Below are 21,463 nucleotides of genomic sequence, written 5' to 3'. Positions count from 1 at the left end.
CGCCGGGATCAGCCGGCGGCGGGAAAGGGCCTTTTCCAGGAGGGAACGACACGGAACGGCAACGTGGCGCCGGCGGGGGGCGGAGGGCAGAACGGGACAGTGGCGCCGCAAAGGCCCAGCCCGAAAGTTGGCGCTGAGTCACCCGGTACTGCGCAAATGGGATGAAAAACATCGCGTCCTTTTGCTGTAGGATGTCGCTCACTGCAGATACTCCAGAACCCTCTGGACGCAATCCGCGTCAGAGGATTGTCAGGCACACTGTGTCGTGTGCCCTAGGACGACCCTGCTCGCGGAGGGAGGTTGGGCCAGATGATGATCCCACCGAGCCGACCTATTCTGTGATTCTGTAATGGATCCTGGTTGTGAAACTAGTGTTTGCCTGATCCACATGGTGCCCTTGGCTTCTTACTGCCAAGAACCTTAAGCCAAGTACTAAACACATTCCAAAAAGATAGTGACAAGCTGGGGCACAGGGGCAAGGTGAAGGGAGAAGGCTGTCAGTGCAGTGTTACTGATATTTTGCCTCTCTCCTTGAAAATATATTAATAAATCAAACGTATCCAGGCCATCAATCAGTCCAGAAAATACTGAAATTAAGCCTTTGCTCTAAACATAGGCACTAGGACAGTGCCCTAAGATGCTGGACTTTAGGAAGAGCACTAGACAGGAGAGAAGAGGTAAATCCGTTCTCAGGTTTCCTTGAAACCATGACTTTACTGCCCTCCAACTACCTCAGGAATGAGACAATGGGAATGCTCGTTGGCATTTTCTGGAATATGCAGAATTCAGACCTGGGCGAACAGAGCTCTGAATTAAAAGGAGGTGAAATAAACATATCGATTTTAACAGGCTTCAAAACAAGGTACAGGTATGCATAAAACACAAAAAAAGGCTAGTTTTTGGAGTGAATTTTGAACTCCAACAATCTTGGAATGGACAACTTCTTTGAATGATTGTATAAGGCCAACCTTCATCCAGGACAAGGAGCACCCAAATAAAGACCTTGATCCAGGCTCTCTATGTAGCAGACTCCCTCCTGATATTATCAGCACAGTGATCAATGCCAATCAATCAATGCCAAATTCAGTTCAACAAACCCCTGTTAAGAGAAAGCCTGGATGTTCAATGGAAAACTGTCCCATGAGAATTGGGAATACCTTTTTAGTATCTAAAAGAAGAAACTTATTTTCTGCACCTGATTCCATCATAGAGCATTTTTCATGCAATGTTCAGCACTGAAATACTAAGTTCAAAAACTGCACCAGGTGTGTATGTTCAGTCTTGCATTCTGTTAGAAACAGCTGGAGGAAAAAATACTTCACATTAGGAAAAAAAAATCAAATACTTTTAAGCCATTAAGATAATCTGGGAAGTTATTTTGGATCCATTAGAATGATCATGAAAATCTGCTGATGAAAGTGGAAGGATGTCAAGACAGTTAAAGAGGTTAAGTCACTAAAGAGTGATTTTGTCATACCTTCGTATTGGTTAGATTGTTGCCCTGACAAGACAGACAGTTCCAGGCACCACAGTTCTCACTAAGGTAAAATAAGTGAATGGTTAAATGTCTTCTGTATGATTCTGCATGTCCCTAGGAGGTCTCCTGGGTATTAGCAGCTTAAAAACAAGCTTCAAAAACAGAGAAACACCAATGAGCAAATCCCAGCCTAACAATTGTAAATAGACTCTTAGAAATCAGGTGCACAGGGAAAGGAAAATAGTGTCCCATGGTGGACATGAGAAAGTGACAAAAGTAATGTGGAGTTTCCCATTTCCTTAATGCCTCTGGCAGTGACACCCCTGAGAGAGGAAAGGTTTCAGGGGAGATAAACTCTAGGAATCACTCAGAAAGAAAAATGCCAGGGTGGCTGTAGGGCCCAGCTCCCAGGGAGCAGTAGGAATTTGCCATGGCAATTTCTTTGTTCCCAGCCGCTCCCATTTTACTCAGGAACCTGTTTAATATTAACTTCTACTTCTGAGGCCCAGAGGGGGAAGTAGCAGCAGCAAGCTCTGGGTCAGGGACAGGCAGACGGGACTGCAAAGGCAGCTAACGCTGCAGCAGGCAGGGGAGTGAGTTATACAGTGCCCTGCACTTACACACAGATCTGTCTCCAGCTCTTCTCCAGGGCCTTCTCTCCTGCCAGTCCCCTATGGCTGCTTCCAAACTCCATCATCGCTATTGTCAGCCATATATCACACTGCAGAAGCCTGCTGGGATATGCACAAGACTGCAGTAGTACCCTCAGAGACCTGTTTGATCTGCCCCATTTTGTCTCAGAGACCTACAGGTTCATGTTCGAAAGCTGAGTTAAAAATCCAACAGGCTGATTTTCTCCTGGATTTAAGGAAAAAAATTACAAATGAAGCAAAATATCCTTACCCCTGACTTACCTAATATGACAGGCTGGACTTGGGTGCCCACTGCATAAGCTCACCTTGAGATGATGTTGAGAACTGGAAACCGAGTGACCTTGGTTACTAAGCCATCTTGCCTGAGAGTATGTCAAAAACATGATGGTCCAGATAGAATCCTACAATACTGCAGTCTTTCCAAATAGATGTAATAGAAAATAGATGTAATAGAAAATAAAATTATGTCATTATAATTTGTGTGTATTCTTAAAAAATGTTATTTTACCTACACATTTTCTTTCTAATACATCTGGCTACCCATCCTCCCAGGAAAAAGATACTGTTCATAAAATCTTCATCATCCATTTGTGGTATCTGAGGATGCAATCTACCATTCTTGCAATTAAATTCCCTCCAGACTGGGTAGTAGAAGTCAGAGGCAGATTGTCTTTGTAGCTCAGCAAGCTTTGTTTGAAGTTTCCTTGGATGTGTTTAGTTGAAGAGACTAGAAGGATGTAGAAAGTAAGACACGATTTGTTACTGCTGGGTTAAACGGAAGTTGAAAGAAATTTCTTTTGAAAGGGACAAGTGTAAAGTGCGAATACTGCTTTAACAGCCTATGTTTTACAATTTCCTGATTAATGGATTGCAGTAAAGTCAGTTCCCTGACACTGATTACTTTAGCGATGCATTAGTAATTACTTCAGCTAGTTTTATGTTGTGCATGGAAGCTGCACAGAAGCATGTCTGTCTTTTAACCTGTAAATCAGTTCTTTCATGGCTGTCTAAATCTCAGCTCTGGTATTTTCTGAAGCATGTACAATAGCTATGCATTAGATATCAAAGTATCGTGGTTTTTTTTAGGAGGGGACAAATATTAGTTTCACAGTCATTGCTCAAAGCTGCCCTTGAACTGCTAGAATGGATTGTCTTTATAGGAGGAGACTACAATAGTTTTTGCTGTGAGCTCGACTTGTGTTCCGGGTGTAGCCAGATATCTGCATTGTAAAAAATGAGGCCACAACTGTCTTTAGACCTACAGCTTTCCTTGCTGGAGAGGCCAAGAGCTGGGTAGAGCTCTCACCCTGGGAAGAAAGAGATTTAACAGCTGCATTTAGCAAAGTTGCGGGGGGAGGCACGAATGTGATTCCTCTGCTTTTTAGGAATAAGCACAAAGGGGCTCAGTCTGCAAAGGCATTGTTTTAGCAAGCAAGGAATTCACCGATTTAAAAAAAAATGTAATAGGAAAGGAATCTGAAAAATGAGAAAAGTCTTTTAAAGAGCAAGGGGAAAATCTGGCTCTGTGTGAACAAAAATAATCACAGAAGCTTTCCTGGCCCTGCTGTACAGTGGCCCCCTGCACCCTGGACAGGGAGCAGTTGTGGAGCTCAGCTGTGCCTGTGGTTAATAATAAATAGATTCTCTTGGCTAGGAGTTCTGGCCAGCACACCCCCTCCTCTGCCTCCTCCCAGGGCTGCCCAGGCACCGCTCCAGTAGCACCCAACCTCCCTCCATGAGACAGACACCTAAGGTAAGAGACACCAGGCCATTGCTCCATGAGGTCGGATACGCAGTGTGGGTCACAGGGGAGGCGGGAGGAGAGCAGGTCCGTGCTCCAGCTGCCTGAAACGTACACTAGGAATGTGCAAAGTTTGGTTACAAAGCAAAAGGTCGTATGGGTCTTGCAGCAAAACTTACCAAGCTTCAAAAATCTTTGAGCCAGTTCAAGCTGGATGTTGGCCAAGCTTCCTGTGAAGGAAGGCTCAGCCCTGTTGGGTTTCAGGTGGTGACCAGCTGGTTTTTATCCACTGGCCAGTACAGCTTGGGCACTCCTTGGTGTAGTGCTTCTGAGTTTGCGGAGTTGTTAAAATTCAGAGCACAACTCGAGCAGCTCAACCGATGCCTGGCGTAACCCTGTTGGCTTAATGAATTTATTCCAAAGCTGACTTTGCCCCAGAGAGTGAGGGGTCTGTAGGCACACACACAGCCATACCAGAACATTTGCATGAACCCATGAACAGCTCAAGCTGCCGAGCTTAGCAGGAAAAGGATTTGGAAGGTGGAAAATCTTAGTGTTTCAGTCAGGTGTGTATTGTGTCTAATTGATCCAGTCCCACATTTCTTAAATAGCACAACCCAAGCTGTCCTGTATAATTGAAGTCTTCAGATTTGGGCAAATACACTCTCCCTGGGTGTAAGAATTTTCTGTATAGCTGAAGTGCCACACACTGTACTGAGAGCAGAGCCATGTTCTGCCAACTGTAACATGAACACAGTACTGTTTTTTAATTAATTTGCCATCTGAGTTAACAATAGGCACAAAGAACTGAAGAAGGGGATCCTTTCCTCCTAGTGAAGGGGTGAGGAGCAGGGAGACTGGAGGGATATGGCCAAAAGCCCAGGGAAAGTATGTGAAGCAGCCAGGCATTGAGTGAAACTGCCCTGAGGCCCAGACCAGACCACTCTCTTAACATTTACAACTCTCTCCCCCTCTTTCTCTGTTTGGGAATGAATTTAATTAGAGTGAAAAGGAGTTGCTAAGAGACAAGAGGAGTTCTGGAGTTTGTTGCTGGGGCTGAATTGCCAGTCTGCTTCCAAGGCACAGTGCTAAAAAGGATGATGTAACATGAGCCTGCATAAAGCACTCCCAGCTCTAGGGAAAGCTGCTCTCTCCTCCTTGCAGTTCCAGTCTAGTTTGTCAGTTCTCAGCTCCTTTTTGAGCTTCTTATTTTCTCCTAGACACCGGCAAAAAACAGGTTCCTATCCCTGTAGCATTATTCTGCTTTGTAGATTCCTCCTTGTGACCTTTCGTGTTGGAGGTGGCAGTGGCTGGGCCTGACATCTATCATGAGCAGGTCACTTTGGAATTTAAAAGGTTTTCTGCTTCAGAATTCTCCCTAGTTTGTAACTCCTCATCCTTTCCTCTGCTCCACCAGCATTGACAATGGGTCAAGTGACCCCTTCCAACTCCATTTTTGCAGCTTAACATTTTGTTTTGCCACCCTGGCTCATGCTCCAAACACCAGGAGATTCCAGGCAATCTCTTAGGCAAGGGCTGTCTACCTTCCAAGGTTTAGCTTCTTAGGGTCACATCATTGTTAAATTATATCTTTCCTTTTCACCTGACCTCTGTTATCTCAGGACCATCCATACACACAAGATGATTAGGGAGATAACCTTCAGCCTGGGAAGACATGTGTCCTCCATGGCACGTGGGGCCACCCAGATGAGAAGACTTCTGCATGGTGAGTAGTGCAGTGAGTTCCTTTGGTGTCCTTTGGTGCTTCCACTCTTCTAAAACATATTTCCATCTTTAGGCATGGTTGCAGGGCTCAGTTTGTTCACAATAACGTTCAAGTGGAATAAGAGTAACCATACAACTCCAAAAATGGTGGCAGAGGATCCTTCAGTGATGGTGATGAGGATTATAATTCATATTAACAGTAGAGATATTTTGCACACATTTCACTTACATAAAACACAGCTCTAGTCTTCTTAAAGTTATTTGTAAATTCCCTCCAAAGAACAGCTGAAGAGGGGGATAAATTTGTTGTGATGACGACAATTTGCATTTTATAAAACAGCTCAGTAGTTACTGCAAACACCCACACAAATAACTCACTCTTCTGTGTTTATCCCCAGGTGGTTATGTCAGGATTCATCCCTCTGTACAGGAAGCTCTGGTGGAAGGGAGACCCGTTGTAGCCTTGGAAAGCACCATCATTACACATGGCATGGCGCATCCTCTGAATTTGAGGTGGTGGATTTTGATGTTCCTCATTCAGTGAAGTTGTAAGAATGAAGCATATAACTTACTGGATTGGTATTCGTATTCTTGGTCAAGTCAAAGCTGTTCCAAGAGCAAATGGAAATGTCAGGTTGTTAGGCATGCAGACTGTGAGTTCAAGTGTAAAACAATTGTATTTGGACTTTTAAGGACAAATGCGGAGAGCTTAGTTATCTCCTTGTTCAACAACTTACATTTCTGGCTTCCTTTAAAGTAGAGCAGCAGATAATGTCACCACTTGCTCTAAAAGAGAGCTAACAGCCTTTTCAGCTGCATAGTTTGTATAGACATTGAACACTCTCTGCAGTTTCTTTTCCTGTATCTTTTGTAATGCAAAAAGGATTGAAATACAATAATGAAATCTGTTCCTTAGCCCACTCATAGCAGCTAGTGTGAGAGCTCCTGGTCCCTTCTCACTGTCTTCTGTACCCTGCATGGAACCCCTGACCTCTACTCTTTATTTATCAATTTTCAGTAGACTTGTGTTTCATTGAGTTGCAGTGCCAGAAATCGTTGCACTCTCCCCTCCATCTTAGCTACCAGAAAGCACAGAAAGGTTTTGGTATTGATTTTCCATCTTGCTTTTTACCTGGCCATTATTCTACCTGACATTGTCTCTTGAAATGGAGCTCTAAAAACTTGATTTTTGGGAAGAGGTAGTTTCAGTAGTTAAAGATTGCCAAGCATATGTCCAGATAGCTCAGAAAGGGAGAAGAAGCTGCTCCTAAAAAAGATAGTGTATGAATGATCAAGTACAAAATCTGCTAAACTTAGGCTTAGTCTGCAACCCTGGAGTACCCTAAGGCAGCAGTTGTTACTCTATATCTCACTGACTGTATTTTGAAATATATATCCTGTTGATTTGAGCAGGACTTGGACTACCTGGGGTTTCTGTGAAGGTCTATTATGTCAGAGAAATAACCGGTAAAAGATACAGAAAAGTCCTATTTTGAGAAAATCCCTATTTTCAGTTGTATATTGCATAACCAGATTTGCTTGTAAACCAAATTATTTTTCTCAAAAATGAAGCACAGAGCTTGGACATTGCCATCCTTGAAAATGGGATCTCTTCACTTCTGCAAGTTCAAAGGCAAAGATTTCTGCCATGAGGCAGATACAAGAAGAACAGGATGTAGCTGAAATCACAAGAACTGTAGAACTGTGAATTATGCCCATCAAACATGACAGATTTCTTTCCTGATTGTTTCCATCCATAATTTTGTGATTATTGTTGTGCTTGTCTTACTTCAGCATGGCCAGAGAGGTGGAAGAAATTGTGAGAACAAATGGAGCAGTGCCAGCCACTGTAGGTATTTTAAGGGGCCAAATCCACGTGGGACTCACAGATGAGGAACTCGAGTTCTTGGCAAGCAGTAGAAATGCAGTTAAAGTGTCTCGCAGAGATTTTCCTTTCGTCCTCAGCCAGGTATGGTGTGCAAACTTTTTAGTGTGGTCTTTCCTACTAAAGTATAGCTGCCTTTCTAGCAACAGAATAGTGCTCTCCAGCTTCAGGCCAGGTGGCTTTTAAACGTCTCAAAAATATAATGGGAAGTGGTATCTTATTGGTAAGTGCAAAAGTGGCCCTAACTAGACTCAAAATACAGCAGAGTAAGGGAATGACATACATGAAATAGGGCTCCTGAAAAGTCATTCTGGTTGTGCTGGCAAGCCATGGGCGCTTGGCTAAGAATATTCTTATTGGCATGATAGGACATTCTCTCATTGCATGTAAACTATGTGACACTTAGGCCATCCCAGGCTTAAAGTGACAGCTGAAGGTGCCACTAGCTGCCTGTGGAACACCTGGACAACAAAGACCTCTGCTATCAGGGCAACAACAGTTTATATAACAGGGATGACAGATGATTCACAGAATCACAGAATATTCTGAGTTGGAAGGGACCCACAGGGATTATAGAGTCTAGCTCTTAAGTGAATTCCTCTGCCTTTTTGGCTAAAAGAGTATTTGTGTTAGAATTTCCCTGCTCAGCTGCTCACACTGCTGTGTGGCAGACCACAGCTGTAGCTGCTTCTCCATGTCACCCTGGGTGCTGACTGTGACTGGTGGTTCCCCAACAGGGCTTGTCCGGTGGCACTACTGTGTCTGGAACAATGATCGCGGCACACAAAGCAGGAATTCCTGTGTTTGTGACAGGTGGCATAGGAGGTGTCCATCGGGATGGGGAGAACAGTAAGAACATCAATGCATTCTACTTTTCACTCTGTTGCTACAGTTTCATTCAATTCCTGCTTTTTCCTTTTTCCCAGCCTGTCCTACAGTAACTGTCTGTTCAGAATAATAAAATTAACATTCTTCTTGATCAAACTAGGGTTGCTTTCTCCCTGACGTCCCCTTTCCAGAAGCTTCCAAATATTCCTCTTGAGCCCTGGACAGTTGTTAAGGGGGTGGAAGTTTCTCTTTAACCTTTGCCTACACGGGGTTATATTGATATTGTTTGGTGCAACAGGAGCTGACTGCACCTCTGCCTCTTTGTAACAGCTGCATAACCTGATACTGGCTGCCAAGCACAGTGTTGTTATCAGCTCTCTCAGCTGAGGAGAAGAAGAGCCTTGCCACAAAAGAGTGCGCTCTGTGTTAGAGGTGTGTACTCCTCTCTGAAAGATGGCCCAGTCTTGGCTGTACGGTTTGTGGGTTTTAAGTGCATTCTCTCTTCTCAGCCATATATATTTCCAGCACAGCCCAAGTGCAGTGCCCTGTTGTATGCCATTTCTTTCAGATGTGGTGTAAATTCCAGAGACCAGGGAGTTTCCTGAGGTCAGCTCCTGTGGTACTTTCTTTTTTTTGCAAGCATTATCAGTTGCAAACCCAAATCTACTTCAATGATATTGCATCTCCTTGAACCTCATCCTTGCTGTACAACACCTTTTTCTTTCTTTTCTACCAAATTTTTGCATGTTCTTTGTCAGTGTGATCAAAGAGCCAAGAGATAGAGTACAAGGCTGCACCTCTGCTCTTAGCCATGTGACTTCTTTTTGTCAATACCTCTTTCAATCTCAACACCTAAAGGCATGATCTAAACCTTTAATATTTGCTTGTGGATCTAAACAGTTTTAAAGTCAGGCAGTGGCACCCTGGGCATATGTGGCTTTTTAGGAGGTCAGAGCTCATCATCTTGGATTACAACAGAGTCACCAACTCAGTGCTGCTTGTCCCTTGGCAGCTCTGGATGTGAGTGCTGACTTGACAGAGCTGGGACGAACGCCGGTGGCTGTTGTATCTGCAGGAGCCAAGTCTATCCTTGATATTGGCAGGACACTGGAATATCTGGTAGGTAGCATGGGCTGTGGTGTCAAAGCAGATAAGGTTCTTTGTGCACAGGGTGCCCAGTGGCACTGGGGTGGGTCCTAAGCCAAAGATTTTCAGAAATTGATACTGAGAGGATGTGAAGCCATACTTACAGTTCTGTAGTCCTGGGGCTGTACAACAACTTGGCTGCTCCCTAACATGTCCAAGGGGCTGTTCCAGCAGCTGCTCCAACTGAGGTCAAAGGTAGTGCTATCCATGTCCTTTCTCTTTGGCATTAGATTTGCTTTTCCAGGATGATGCTCCCAGAAAATGATAGATCAGGAAAGCTAGAGCCGTCAAACACTAAAATAAAATCAGAATTTAAAAGGGAATCAGACGATTTGCAGCAGTCACCTTTTAAGGTTTGGCATGTTGGAAACCACAAGGGCCAGCACTTTAGATGACAGCCAACATTGATATTTCTCAATCACAAGCAGAACTCGTTTATATCCTGTCAGTTCATGACATGTCTTCAGCTCCCGGGTGTTATCTTGGACTCAGGATGGTGCCAATGATAGCTGCATGGCTTTGGATCAGCCCCAAGCACATACAAAGGATGCACATGCCTCCTCTGCCTCAGTGAGCCAGATCTGATCTAGCCACTTAACATGTCTGGCTCTTGGTGAGAGGATAGAATAGAATAGGTTGTACAAAAATAACTACGATCTGTGCCAAAGAAAGGCAGCTTCTTTCTGGATAGGAGGAAAAAGGTCACATTCTTTAGTTGCCCTCCACTGATCACCTGCTTGTCTCACTTCCACTGCTGCAGGAGACTCAGGGTGTGTGTGTGGCTGCCTTTGGAGAATCAAGAGAGTTCCCAGCCTTCTTCTCACGCCAGAGTGGCTTCCAAGCACCATACCATGTCCGAGATGAAGAGGAGGCAGCTAAACTCATTGGTGTGTTTCAGATGGCAAAGGCCCATGTAAGGTCCTGGAAAGGAGGGACACAAGAATTACCCTGGATGAGGCACTTTCTTTATGTCTGCAGAAGGATTTGCCCTGAAAAACTGTGCCATCCCACCTCCCCCATTCCTGCATCAAAAGTGCTTTGAAAATACAGCAGCAGAGAAGTCCAGTCTTTACAGCAAGTAAAACTGCAAGCCAGCTACAGCCAGCTTGGCATGCTCACTCATGTTTTATTCCACCTGGTGAAGTGGAGGCAGCATGTAATAATATGTGGACAAAAACAGCTTCTGGGCCTTTAGAAGGGGAATCAGTTTAAAAACAAAAAAAAAAGCCTTTTAGTGTGCAGATAGACTCAAAAGAAATAGGCAGATGTGAATTGGTTGGGTAGCTGGAAAAGATCCTGATCTTGAGTCAGCTAAAACCTGGAACTTGAGCTCTGAGGCTTCCTACACCTCATGCCCACTCTCCTCTGTCCTTTTCCTTCAGCACCTGACTTCTCCAAGGAGTGCCACTAACAATATTCCCATCCTCTCCCAGACAGTGCTCTGGGGCTGGGCCTGAGCAGCGGGGTGCTGATAGCAGTGCCCTGTCCCCGGGTGCGAGCTGCCGAGGGCCAGGCCATCGAAGAGGCCATCCAGCAAGCTCTCAGCCAAGCCAGGTGAGAAGCAACCTAAGTCTTTGCCTTTGCTTAGCCCATGGTCTTGGGGCAGTAAACAAATTCAGGAGCCGTAGCACAGCTTAACCTTGGGCATGGGTGAACCCATAACTTATTTTCAACAGTACCTTTATCTAACCCAAAGCTTGTTTACAGGACTTGTTATGGTATGTGGTTATGGAGATAAAGTATCTGCTGGCAACAGTGCTTCTCCTCTGCTGCCATTTCAGCTCATCTGTGGGCATTTTCTTTATATTTGCAGATCCAAAGGAATCACAGGCAAAGAAGTGACCCCCTTTTTGTTACAGAAGCTCACAGAATTAACTGATGGGAAATCGTTGGACTCTAGTATCCTCTTACTAAATGGGGGGGAAAAAGAAAGTATTCCAGTGTATTTCCTATCTCTTCTGATAACAAGTGGTAGGAAACACCGAGACTTTACTGACGGTCTAGCAAGGAGCAAACACTTCAGTGTCTGCAAACAGATGAGAGTTTAGCACCTGCATCCTGATTTTTCAGGAACATCCTTACTGCCTTCATCCCCTTTTACATTAAAAACTGGAGGGCAGCACAGATGGCAGCTGGTCCAGAGCCCAAAGAAATCCCTCACATCTGACCCTGGAGCTTGTCTGCTCTGTGATGGAATCTCTGGATGCAGTTGTCTGTGCTGGGGTTGCACACTGGAAGGTCCCTGGGCTTCCCAGAGCACCATGCTGTACATCACACTGCCTTATCCAACCTTCCCTGTGGATACAGAGAAAGAGAGACCTGGGGGACAAATGCCCCTGGGTAAGCAGGAATCCAACTGCACAGCCAAGAGAAAGCAGAGATACTGGCTGGGATGCCAGTATAGGATCTGGGAGAGCCAGATGCACATCCAGGCTCTGCAGCCAGCCCTCTAGGAGACCTGACCAATCAGGGCAGAATGGTAAAGGCATTTTTGGGTATAAGAGCTATATGCAGCCACAAAGTAGGGCTCTCAAAGACTCTGATACGCTGCTCCCAGTGCAATTTGCTAAAAGAATTGCTTATAATTGCTTATAGTGACTTGGCAAAATCTCAGTAGGTATCTCTTTCTGGAAAAGCTGACCAAGATCCTCTATTGTTTTTTGGCTCTCTGCTGTAATTTCAGTACTTCACCTTCTCTTTTCTCTGTGAAATCCTTGCTTCTATTCCCCACCTATCAAAGTCAGGCTTCCTCTCTGTAGATGCTGGGGGAGGAAGGTGAATTAAAAAAAAAAAAAAAAAAAAAAAAAAAAGAAAAGAAAAATCTGAGTTTTCATGCAGCATTGTAACCCACTATACTTGTTCCCAAAGGATTATGGTATGGTAGTATGGGGGAATCAAACCTATCAAGTCCCAGCATGTATTCTCTGCTTTCTTCCTCTAAACAGTTCCTACATAATCTTCATAACAGGTCAGACTCGCTGGTATTTTTAATTTTCCTCAAAGAAATGCTCAACAGACCTTGCACTGATCCAGAACAATGCCAGAGTGGGCAGCTGCATTGCAGTGGCCCTCAGCAAGCTACAGAAAGCCAGAAGGAAGGGGAGCCAGCCTGGGCGAAGGGACATGACCACACCTCAACCAGTGAGTCCTCTGCTGGCCTCCATGTGATGCCTCTCTGCTGACAGCACAAGACAAATTTATATCTGTTCCCAAAACTAAAAGATGACTCAGCCAGGGACCAATGATTCTCCTGCTCTCAGACATTCTCCCTTTAGTTTCCCTTGCTATTCTTGAAAGATAAGTGCCTTCTCCTCCTCCCCTTATCCACATTTACAAGGAATAGACACTGACAATGGCCTAATCTCATTAAGTCTTAGACCATAAAGGCCATTAAAACTTTAATCACCTTTTCACCTTTTATTAAGCCCTTATGTACAGCTTCCTCTCTATATAGCTCTTAGTACCAGGGAACTTGTGACTACAGGAATAGACCTGGAAGAGCATGGGGAAAGATATTTTGAGCTGCTGAGCCATAAATATCTCTTTTTGTTGGCCTCCTGCTCATGATTGACAAAATCACAAGAGTTACAGCACATCCCAAACAAGATCTACTATAACCCTAATACTCCTCACTCTCTTGGATTTTGTCTGTGCTGTGTAATTTGCAGGAAATCTATTTTAGGTGGTCTTTAGAGACATGAAAAGTTTTCTAAAACCCATTTGCAATAAGATTTGTCAACATAAAAGGGGGCAGTACTCCAGAGGCAATAACCCAGCATTTGATGAGAAAAAACATATGTATGTCCCCAAATAATCTGGAAACTTCCTGTTTGTGCAGCTAAACTGCTTATTCTGGTTTTGTAGGACAATAAAAGAAGTGACCTGTGTCACTGGGTATGGCAATTTCTCCTGGGAGCTTGCAAGAAATGACTGCATTTTCCTGCCCACTTTTTCCCATTTTCTTTGCTTTTTTACACACTAATGCTTGAATGTTTCTGAGGCCTGTTTTATCACACAGAGAAATCATCAGCATCCCTGTGTGTCCACTGCAACATCCCACCTGCCACACTGGGGCTGGCTGTCAGCAAGCATAATTCAGAAAGCAACAAAGGGAAGAGATTTTGGTTCTTTCTGATTGGGATTGTACAAACCTGCATCTAACTATTCAAAATAAGCACTGGCCCTTACACTGTAAATGAGAGAGCTTTCAAGAGGGTGGGAAAAGTGACTAGGTAAAGCAAAGAAGATTTGGAAACTTTTTTCCTGAAGTACTTACAACCACTTTTTACCTCTTTCTTCCCTCTTAAAGGTGGTGATTGGCGGTATCAACGTTGACTTTATAGCCAAGGCACAGAACGCTGAGATCCTGGTACTGTATCTCTAGCAGTTTTCTCAGCACCAATGTATTTCCAGCTGCTTTCACCGGAGTGCCAAGCCAGAGTGGTTGGGGGGAAGGTGTTATCCATGTATGATACCCACATGTGTGCATGCACACACTTGGGAGTGCTGCATACTTGGTCTGTTGTTTAGATGGATTATGGAGTGATATATACCAACCTACTTTGTCCCCATGGTGAAAATCACCATCCCTGACACTCAAGAGAGGGACAAAGCAATGTATCATTCATACAACCTCTCCATAGGGGGGAAACCACCAGGTAACCCATCTCTGGCTGTCTGAGACTGTCTTAACTATGGGAAGCAGCACAAATAGGAGCAAGAGTCTTTGTGCAGAGTACTCATGAAGGATTTGAGTCTCATACACACACACACACACACACACACACAAAACAGCGAAAAAAGGAAAAAAAAACACCCAAAGATGGCTTTAAAAATAGAACATTTTAAATGTTACCAGACTCCCTTTGTCTCAATTTGGGTTGAACAAGGAGCAAACAAGAAGCTAAAGTGGACCAAAGCTGGGACTCCCCCATGCAAATGACAGCTATTTGCATGGCCTGTACAATTTTTTTTGAGCTGTACAAAGTCCTGCAGATTGAGGTGGTGAAGCTTGCTCAAAAATTGTTTGGTGTCTCAAATTACTCTGTGATGATAGCCAAAGCAGGAAGCTTCTGCCATCAGGTGGGACAGCCTGTGAAGACCTCTCAGTCAGATAGGGAAAATGTGCTGGGGAAGCTGTCTGTAAGGAATTTGGCTATTTAATGATGCAGGGGCCAAACAATGTTATAATGGTCAAAGGTGAAAAATGCTGTGGCATCAGCTTTGAAAGCGTGCAAAAGCAAAAGTTCAGCTGCTTCAGCTGTGATGTAACCAATACCATACACAGCCTACACTCAGCCATCAGGACAAGGAGCTGAGCTGTATCCAAGGAAGGATAGGCACTCCTTGGCATGTCAGACATGAGTGCAGATTTCTGGACTACCTATAGCATGGTGAGGGGGCCAAGGGCCAGTGTAGATCCTGCTGGGAACAGCTGACAAGGGGAAAAGGGGGTTTTTAATGTTGCATTAAAAAGTGAGGTTTTAGCTGCCTTTCTGCCTTCAGCGAGCCCTAGAACTCATGGTGCATCGAGGCTGGCACCTAAGTGCCCAGCCTTGGATTTGGGAACTGCCAGCCAGAAGGCTCCTGCTGACAGCTACTGTGGTTAGGCACAGAGGAAAAGCCCCTCTCAATATCACTGTTTTGGCTTTTTAAAGACAGATTTTTTTTCACAGGGCTTCACACCCAGCAAATCCCACATTTATGCCTGCTGGATTTGTTGCAGAGCACCAGGTACCACTCCCTCCTTGTGCTGTCTCAGCAGGAAAGCAGCTGTATTCTGACCTGGTTGTAATTCCCACATGGCTTTCAAGGCTGCCCAGAAGCTAAATGCTTAATATGTAACTATCTGACCTGCTGAGAAGGATGAACAATTTTGCTCAGAGAAAGTTGCTGGAAAAACTATTATGGTTATCATTCTCTCAGGATACCCAGAAGTTGAGCAGAGTCTCATTTTCACATTAAGAATTCAAATCTTTTAAGACAGGGAAGAAGGTTCCAGAGACTTCCTCAATTATCTGATACTTTGCCAGAAAGCATCAACCCAGCCTCATTTCAGATCACTTTTAGCAAGCCCATTTTCACCTAAATTGTTTAATCTGGGACAGCCCCACACAAACCCAAGAAGAGATATTTGAATACCACTCGGAGTTACAACCGAGTTGGCAAGGTGTGAAGAGAGCCACTCATTTATTTTTCTTTAAAAGCCAGCTGCTGGTTTCTCTCTCACTGTACCCACCTGCTACTTTAAAGAGAGATTTAGCATCTTCATTTTTTTAGGCCCTGTAGGGTTCTATGACAGGAGAGGTCATCCACAGCTGGATCCCTGAGCAGGAGGCTGCTACATCTGCTCTTAGGGCAAGGCTTGGCATAAAAAAGACACCCAGAAGCTCTGCCTCTGGGATATATGGGGAACTAAAAGAGAGGCTCAGCATGCCAGGCAGCAAAAGGAGCTAATGTGTATTTTCACCATTCCTGCAGGCATCAGTTTTAAGACACAGATAATGGAATTACATAAACCACAGTTTGTGCTTATTGCTGTTGGCAGCTTGAACCCTCTTTAAAGACTGAAATAGGGGCCAGTGTGCAAAGCCATGTTGTTTGACTTGCTTAAGAAAGCACCCTTACTTTATATTTTGGGGTGGTGAGGTTTGGTTTTTTTTCCCCTTGGCTGCCTATATTACAGAGAGTGAGCTTCAGAATTAAAATAGCCAAACTCACTTTGCTTTTGAAATCTGCAACTCTCAAAAAGATACAGTTGCAGATGGAAATATCCTCATTCCCAACAGTACCAGTGGCAATTCCCAGGAAGCACAAGCAAGGCAAGGGAGGAGCATTTGACAAGGAGTGACATTTGCATTTGATGAGGAGTGACAAGCAGTGCAAAGATGAAAAAAGGTCATCGGTTGGTTGCTTATGTAGTGGCAGTTCTGCTCAGGTGGCCTGAACAGTTTAGGGCTTGGGGAGCTGCCAGACAGAAAAGCAAAGGTATCAAACATTAGCACCAGATCTTACAGACTACAGAACTGGGGAGAGTCAGAGCTAAGAAAAAGAGCCTGAGGGTCAGATGAGAGAAATAAAAGATCATATTTAGATGGGAGAGCAGCCTCTCACAGGGCTGGATGCAGGAGAAAGCCCTGTGTGCAAAGAACAGATGTGAGCTTCATGCACGGGAAGAAGAATCCTTGGGGACCTTCAGAATGAATGTTGAGAATGCCCAAGCACAGGGATTGTTGGGAGGAGAATATTCCTTACTGTGAGATGGCAAGACATGTTCTTGGTTAGAGTAGATAGAGGTGTTTACAAGCAAGGAAAATTTTATGTTCAAGGCTGTTCTTGTGTACCTGGGCAGAGGGACTGGGCCAGGAGCTTCTGCATACAGGCATTGGGACTGCCAGTGGCAAGCTGTCTTCAGAGATGGAAAATAGTTTTCAGGATTTTGTGAAACAAGAGCTCTAAAACCATTTGATAGTCAGATGAAGCCCAAATTGATCTGAGCACTAACTGATGCTATTTTTCTGGCAGAAGAATTAGAATGAGATGGGTGAGCAACTGCCTGTGTTCTGACAAATTGTCCGTGACAGAAAGGCAGATGGACAGAGGAGTGGAAGGCAGAGGCAAGAGAAAAGAATTTGGTAGCCACACATGTGGAAAAGAAGGGTATTTTTAATGAGGGAGATGTTTGGGAAGCAATGGGTCAGTGAAAAACTCTTCAGTCTCTGAAACAGATCCTTCTGTCAATAAAGTACAGACGCAGTACAGGCAAAGATAACAAATATAATTTTACATTTAAAGAGGGAAATAAATAAATAAATAACTCCCACAAACTGCTTAGGATGGGAGCTAAGTGGCCTGGAAAGCAGAGCTCCAGCAACTTTGGAGTCCCAGGTTGTTGTGGGCAGGTGAATTCAGAGGGCTGCTCACACTGACTGAAACACTCATTAGCCATTCTAGGAGGTCTTAGCAAGTAAGACCAAACTAGCAATTCATGGGGAGATCAAGTGGATCTCCCTCCTTGAGGGAGACCAAACCCTCCTTGAAAGCAGGCCTTTGTCATCAAACAGAAGTCAGTAGATGGCTCTAGAAGTTTGTATTGCCCTCAGCCCATGAGCTGGATGCTCTCTGCTCCCTCTGATTGCTGACCTATGTTTCAGCAGTATCAACTCCAGATGACAATGGAGACGTAGCAACTATGCCAAGCAGCCCTCCCAGTTTTGCCAATTATCTGTTCTTTCTTCCAGGGTGTTGGGCAAACAAATGCTGGAAGAGTGAGACGAACCTTTGGTGGTGTTGGAAGGAACTTGGCAGGTGCCTGGTGCTTGGGTTTGCCTGTGGGTGCATGCCAGCTGTGGTCTGTCCTTTGGTATTCCTTCAACAGCAGGAGAGGGTGAATGTTGACAAGATTTGGGACACATTAGGCAATATACTAGTGGGCAGACTGCCTGGAAAAGGCAGAGCCCTTTCCAAGAAATCAGAGTGGAGGAAGTTGAGATCAGGAAAACAAGGTCCACAAATATGAACTAGCAGATGGTGCAGTAACCCTGAATCAAAGTAAATAAGTGTCAGTATCTCCAATGACTATTGAGCAGCCTCATATATAATTCATTCCAGGATATAGACACAATAGAAGTACGCTTAGAGCAAGAAGTTGAAAGGAATAATCACAGTTCCAAACTGATAAACCATATACCATGGACAAAAGGAACTGGGGTACAGGAGTTGCTGGCGAAGAAGAAAGGCTACAGTCCTGTCCATGGGAAAGGAGCACATCTGTGGCTCCACCACAAGCAGGAGCAGACCAATATTCTTGTACTGAAGTTAACAGTTACAAAATTATTTTAGGATTATTCCACCTTTTAGACATTTCCCAGTCTCCTAACACATATCTACTGTCACTTCAGATCACTAATGAAGAAGCTTAAGTGGAAAGAATCCCCCAAAATACCCATGCCACCCACGGAGGTACAATGTGTGGTAACTTGAAAGGAGAGGAGGAAGGATTTCCCATTAATACATTCAGATCCAGTGGTTCTAGAAAGATATCATGGTGGGAGCAGCAGTGTGGGAGGGCCAACACCAGAAAATGCTGTGCTCAGAAGCAGCGTGGGAAAACCCACATGCCTGTGATGGTAAAGGAGATAATGCCAGAAAAGAGCAAAATTTGCTTCTCCCTCTTTTCCTCCACTCCCAGATGTTCCAGATAATCCTAAATTTCAGGGTGCTGGTTCAGCTCTCTGTAGGACACCTCACTCAGCCCTAAGCAGTCATTTGCAGCAGCTACAGCTCAATTTCATCTTGAACATCCTTCTAAGCGAGGACTGATGAGCATTAAGTTTTTCAGGAGAGGGCTTTCCTAGAGACACCCATGCTGCACGGGCTGTCACTGTGTTCACAGTACTCTGGTGGATTTGTTAACAGCTTTTGTTTCCATTTGCTTTTTAGACTGCTTAAGCCGTCTTGGACAAGCTCCTCTCCTTTTATCAGCTGTGGGGAAGGATGAGCATTTAGAATCTGTCCTGCACTACTGCCACCACATGGTATGTGTCACAGAAGTAGCACCTCAGAAACTTGGAAGAGATGACACCACACAGAGGGAAAATTCTTCCCAACCCTTGCAGACATCAGGGCCACCTTCCATCAGGCTAAGAGTAGGAATAATTCAATGCTTCTTTAGCTACAGACAATTAGAAGGCAAGGAATCACCTCCAAAACACAGGCTAGGTGTGTTTTGGAGTCTGAACCATGGGCTCTGAATTCAGCTCCAGAAAGTGGTGCTTGGATAAGGTTGAGGTAAATCAGGAGGAGCTGTGTACAATTTTAGTGAAGGCTAAGCATAACGAGAAATATGCAAACCTTGAACTCGAGGACACACAAAGCATTGCCAAAACCAACCTGGTTTAGTTAAAGCCCAAGACAGAAAACGTGAAACTGAAATTGCAGGTTGGACACCTCCCCAGCTCAGAGGACAGGATCCTCTCCAGAGCTGCATACACTACTTACCTGTGCATAGGGGAATACTTGACTTCAGCAGCAGCTTGTCCACAGGTCAGGGAGCTGGAGCAGCAGGAGCTCCCCAGGACAGCAAGGCAGAATATCACCACCCCAGCAGACAGCAAAAAAAAAGCCAGGAGGGCAGCTCTAACCTAGGCCATCAGGCAACTCCATGGAGAAAAGGCAGGACTGAAGGCAAGGCAGGGTGTGAGTGCAGCCCCCAGGTGAGGCTGGTCAGGGTCACTGACTATTATTAGTGCCCTCATGACCCTGGGATCCAAACAGAGCCCATGGGGCCTTGGTTTTGGCTACCAGAGTGACTTGGCAAATGAAGAAATGAGAATATGAACTCTATTTTGGGTTGTAAAGGCTTCACCATAGCTGGTCTATAATCTCTTCTCTACACAGCAGTTTGTGCCATCCAAGTGAGCAGTCTCCCAGGGGAAAGTGGGCTTGCTGGCCAGCCACCAAGCAATCCTTGCCTGTAACAAAATACATTCCCACCAGTGCTGGAGAGGAACCTCTCCCTAAAAACTCCAGCTTCCCTGTCAGCTCCTGAGATAGATACATTTCTCCATCCACATGTTCTTTCCAAGATATGCCCTGCGTTCCCTAAGCAGATCATTCCCAGGAGCCACAAAGGAAGGACACCCCACAGCTCTCTGCCCCACTGCTGTAGAAATGGCTCCAGGGTGTGCTCAGAATCAGGCTGGGCAGTCAGTGAGGCAGCCAGCACAAGACACTGTTGTCTGCAGAGTACCACCAGGAGATGCCATCCCACACAAGCTGTGAGAACGGGTGACTGGAGCAGGCAGGGCTGCAGACCACTCTTCTGTTACAGGAGACACAACCTGTGGAACTGCATGGCAGAGACCTGACACTCATTTACTAAAGGATTGCTTTAACCTGCAGCATCTGTTGCATTGCAAATATTAACAAATAGCCTCGTGCCAGCATTGTCTAGACTGAGATACCCCTGACAGGCTGCTTATCCCAAGGGAGAGCAGTGAGCTCCCAAGGGAGACCAGGTGGGCACAGAAAGAGCTGAGCATGGCAGGGAAGAGGAATGTGCTCAGTGTGTAACTGTCCTCTCTGTTTCAGGACATGAGTGGTGTCCTTCAGCTGGAGGGGAAGAGCACAGCCACTTACTGTGCTGTGGTCACCAGTGCTGGGGAGCTCAGCGTTGGCTTGGGAGACATGGACATCCACCACCAGATAACAGAGCAATATGTATGCACTCACTCAGATTTATGAGCTTTTCTTGTGAGAAAGAGTGTGGGCCTGTGACAAAAGGCCACTGGTGATGTTTGTACCAGGAGGGAATGGGTGTGCAGAGGGCATGGGAGATGCTGAGGTTAACCCTGGACACTGGCCACTGGCACAGCAGCATAACAAGCCACCAGAGCCCTCTATTACTGCTGACCCAGATGGAGTTTCTATCTGTTTCTGGTTTATAAATATCACTACTACCATCATCTATGATATGTAGGCCAGAATCCTCTTAACTTGTCCAAGCTAACTTATAATTTTGCATCTTAAAGCCAGCAAGAAATCAACCTGATTATAAGCCTAACCCATATTTCTTCCTTTAAGGAAAAGCAGAAAAAAAACCAGTGGACAGAACACTGGTTAAAGCAAATTTTCCTGTTCCATCCCCTCCCTTCCATCCCCATTGTTTCTACACGCTGAGTTGTATCAACAGAAACTGTTGCTCAGCACATCCAAACATTCAAAAACATCAGGGAAGCATAATGGCAGCAGTGATTAAAGAGTGATTCAGTGAAAGCCCTATCACTGCACCCTCCTTTCCTACTCAGCCTTTTATTGACAGAACACAAGCTTGTGCTTTCATGACTGACAGCAACATGGAAGTTAAGTGCAATTTACTCACCTGTGGCATCTCCATGAGGTGGAGCCTTCCTAGGGAAAAATCTGGTCTTACTCCCAGTTCCATCCCCACCCTGCCTCCCCAAAGCCTTGGCACAGAAAACCATTACATGAGGGATTAATTCTCCCGA

At 44.9% G+C, this 21,463-nt stretch overlaps 1 protein-coding gene and 1 long non-coding RNA gene across 4 annotated transcripts in view; one reads left to right on the top strand and one right to left on the bottom strand.

The window, feature by feature from the left end:
* Positions 1-104: 104 nt before the first annotated feature.
* LOC128788448 (uncharacterized) overlaps positions 105-21,463 on the top strand; it is a 28,311-nt gene continuing 6,952 nt past the window's right edge. The window contains exons 1-14 of one of the 3 annotated variants that reach the window (XM_053943490.1): positions 105-1,265; positions 5,494-5,597; positions 5,995-6,109; positions 7,391-7,565; positions 8,219-8,330; positions 9,322-9,428; positions 10,216-10,342; positions 10,889-11,009; positions 11,269-11,354; positions 12,472-12,596; positions 13,765-13,824; positions 17,696-17,762; positions 18,897-18,991; positions 20,547-20,675. In XM_053943490.1, coding sequence (XP_053799465.1) covers positions 5,513-5,597; positions 5,995-6,109; positions 7,391-7,565; positions 8,219-8,330; positions 9,322-9,428; positions 10,216-10,342; positions 10,889-11,009; positions 11,269-11,354; positions 12,472-12,596; positions 13,765-13,824; positions 17,696-17,762; positions 18,897-18,991; positions 20,547-20,675 — 1,404 coding nt within the window. In that variant the 5' untranslated portion in view covers positions 105-1,265; positions 5,494-5,512. Of the gene's footprint in view, positions 1,266-3,787; positions 3,884-5,491; positions 5,598-5,994; positions 6,110-7,390; positions 7,566-8,218; positions 8,331-9,321; positions 9,429-10,215; positions 10,343-10,888; positions 11,010-11,268; positions 11,355-12,471; positions 12,597-13,764; positions 13,825-17,695; positions 17,763-18,896; positions 18,992-20,546; positions 20,676-21,463 lie in introns of those variants that run through there. The other 2 variants (XM_053943491.1, XM_053943492.1) reach the window with 2 other exon arrangements.
* On the bottom strand, positions 5,788-10,305 carry LOC128788450 (uncharacterized). Its single transcript, XR_008431090.1, has 4 exons — positions 10,202-10,305; positions 9,560-9,749; positions 5,975-6,202; positions 5,788-5,881 (listed from the first exon to the last, which is right to left on the bottom strand). It is a non-coding gene; the product is annotated as an uncharacterized LOC128788450 (long non-coding RNA).

The sequence above is a fragment of the Vidua chalybeata genome, chromosome 5 (assembly GCF_026979565.1).
Source record: "Vidua chalybeata isolate OUT-0048 chromosome 5, bVidCha1 merged haplotype, whole genome shotgun sequence".
NCBI lineage: Eukaryota > Metazoa > Chordata > Aves > Passeriformes > Viduidae > Vidua > Vidua chalybeata.
This window is presented reverse-complemented; position numbering and strand designations above follow the sequence as displayed.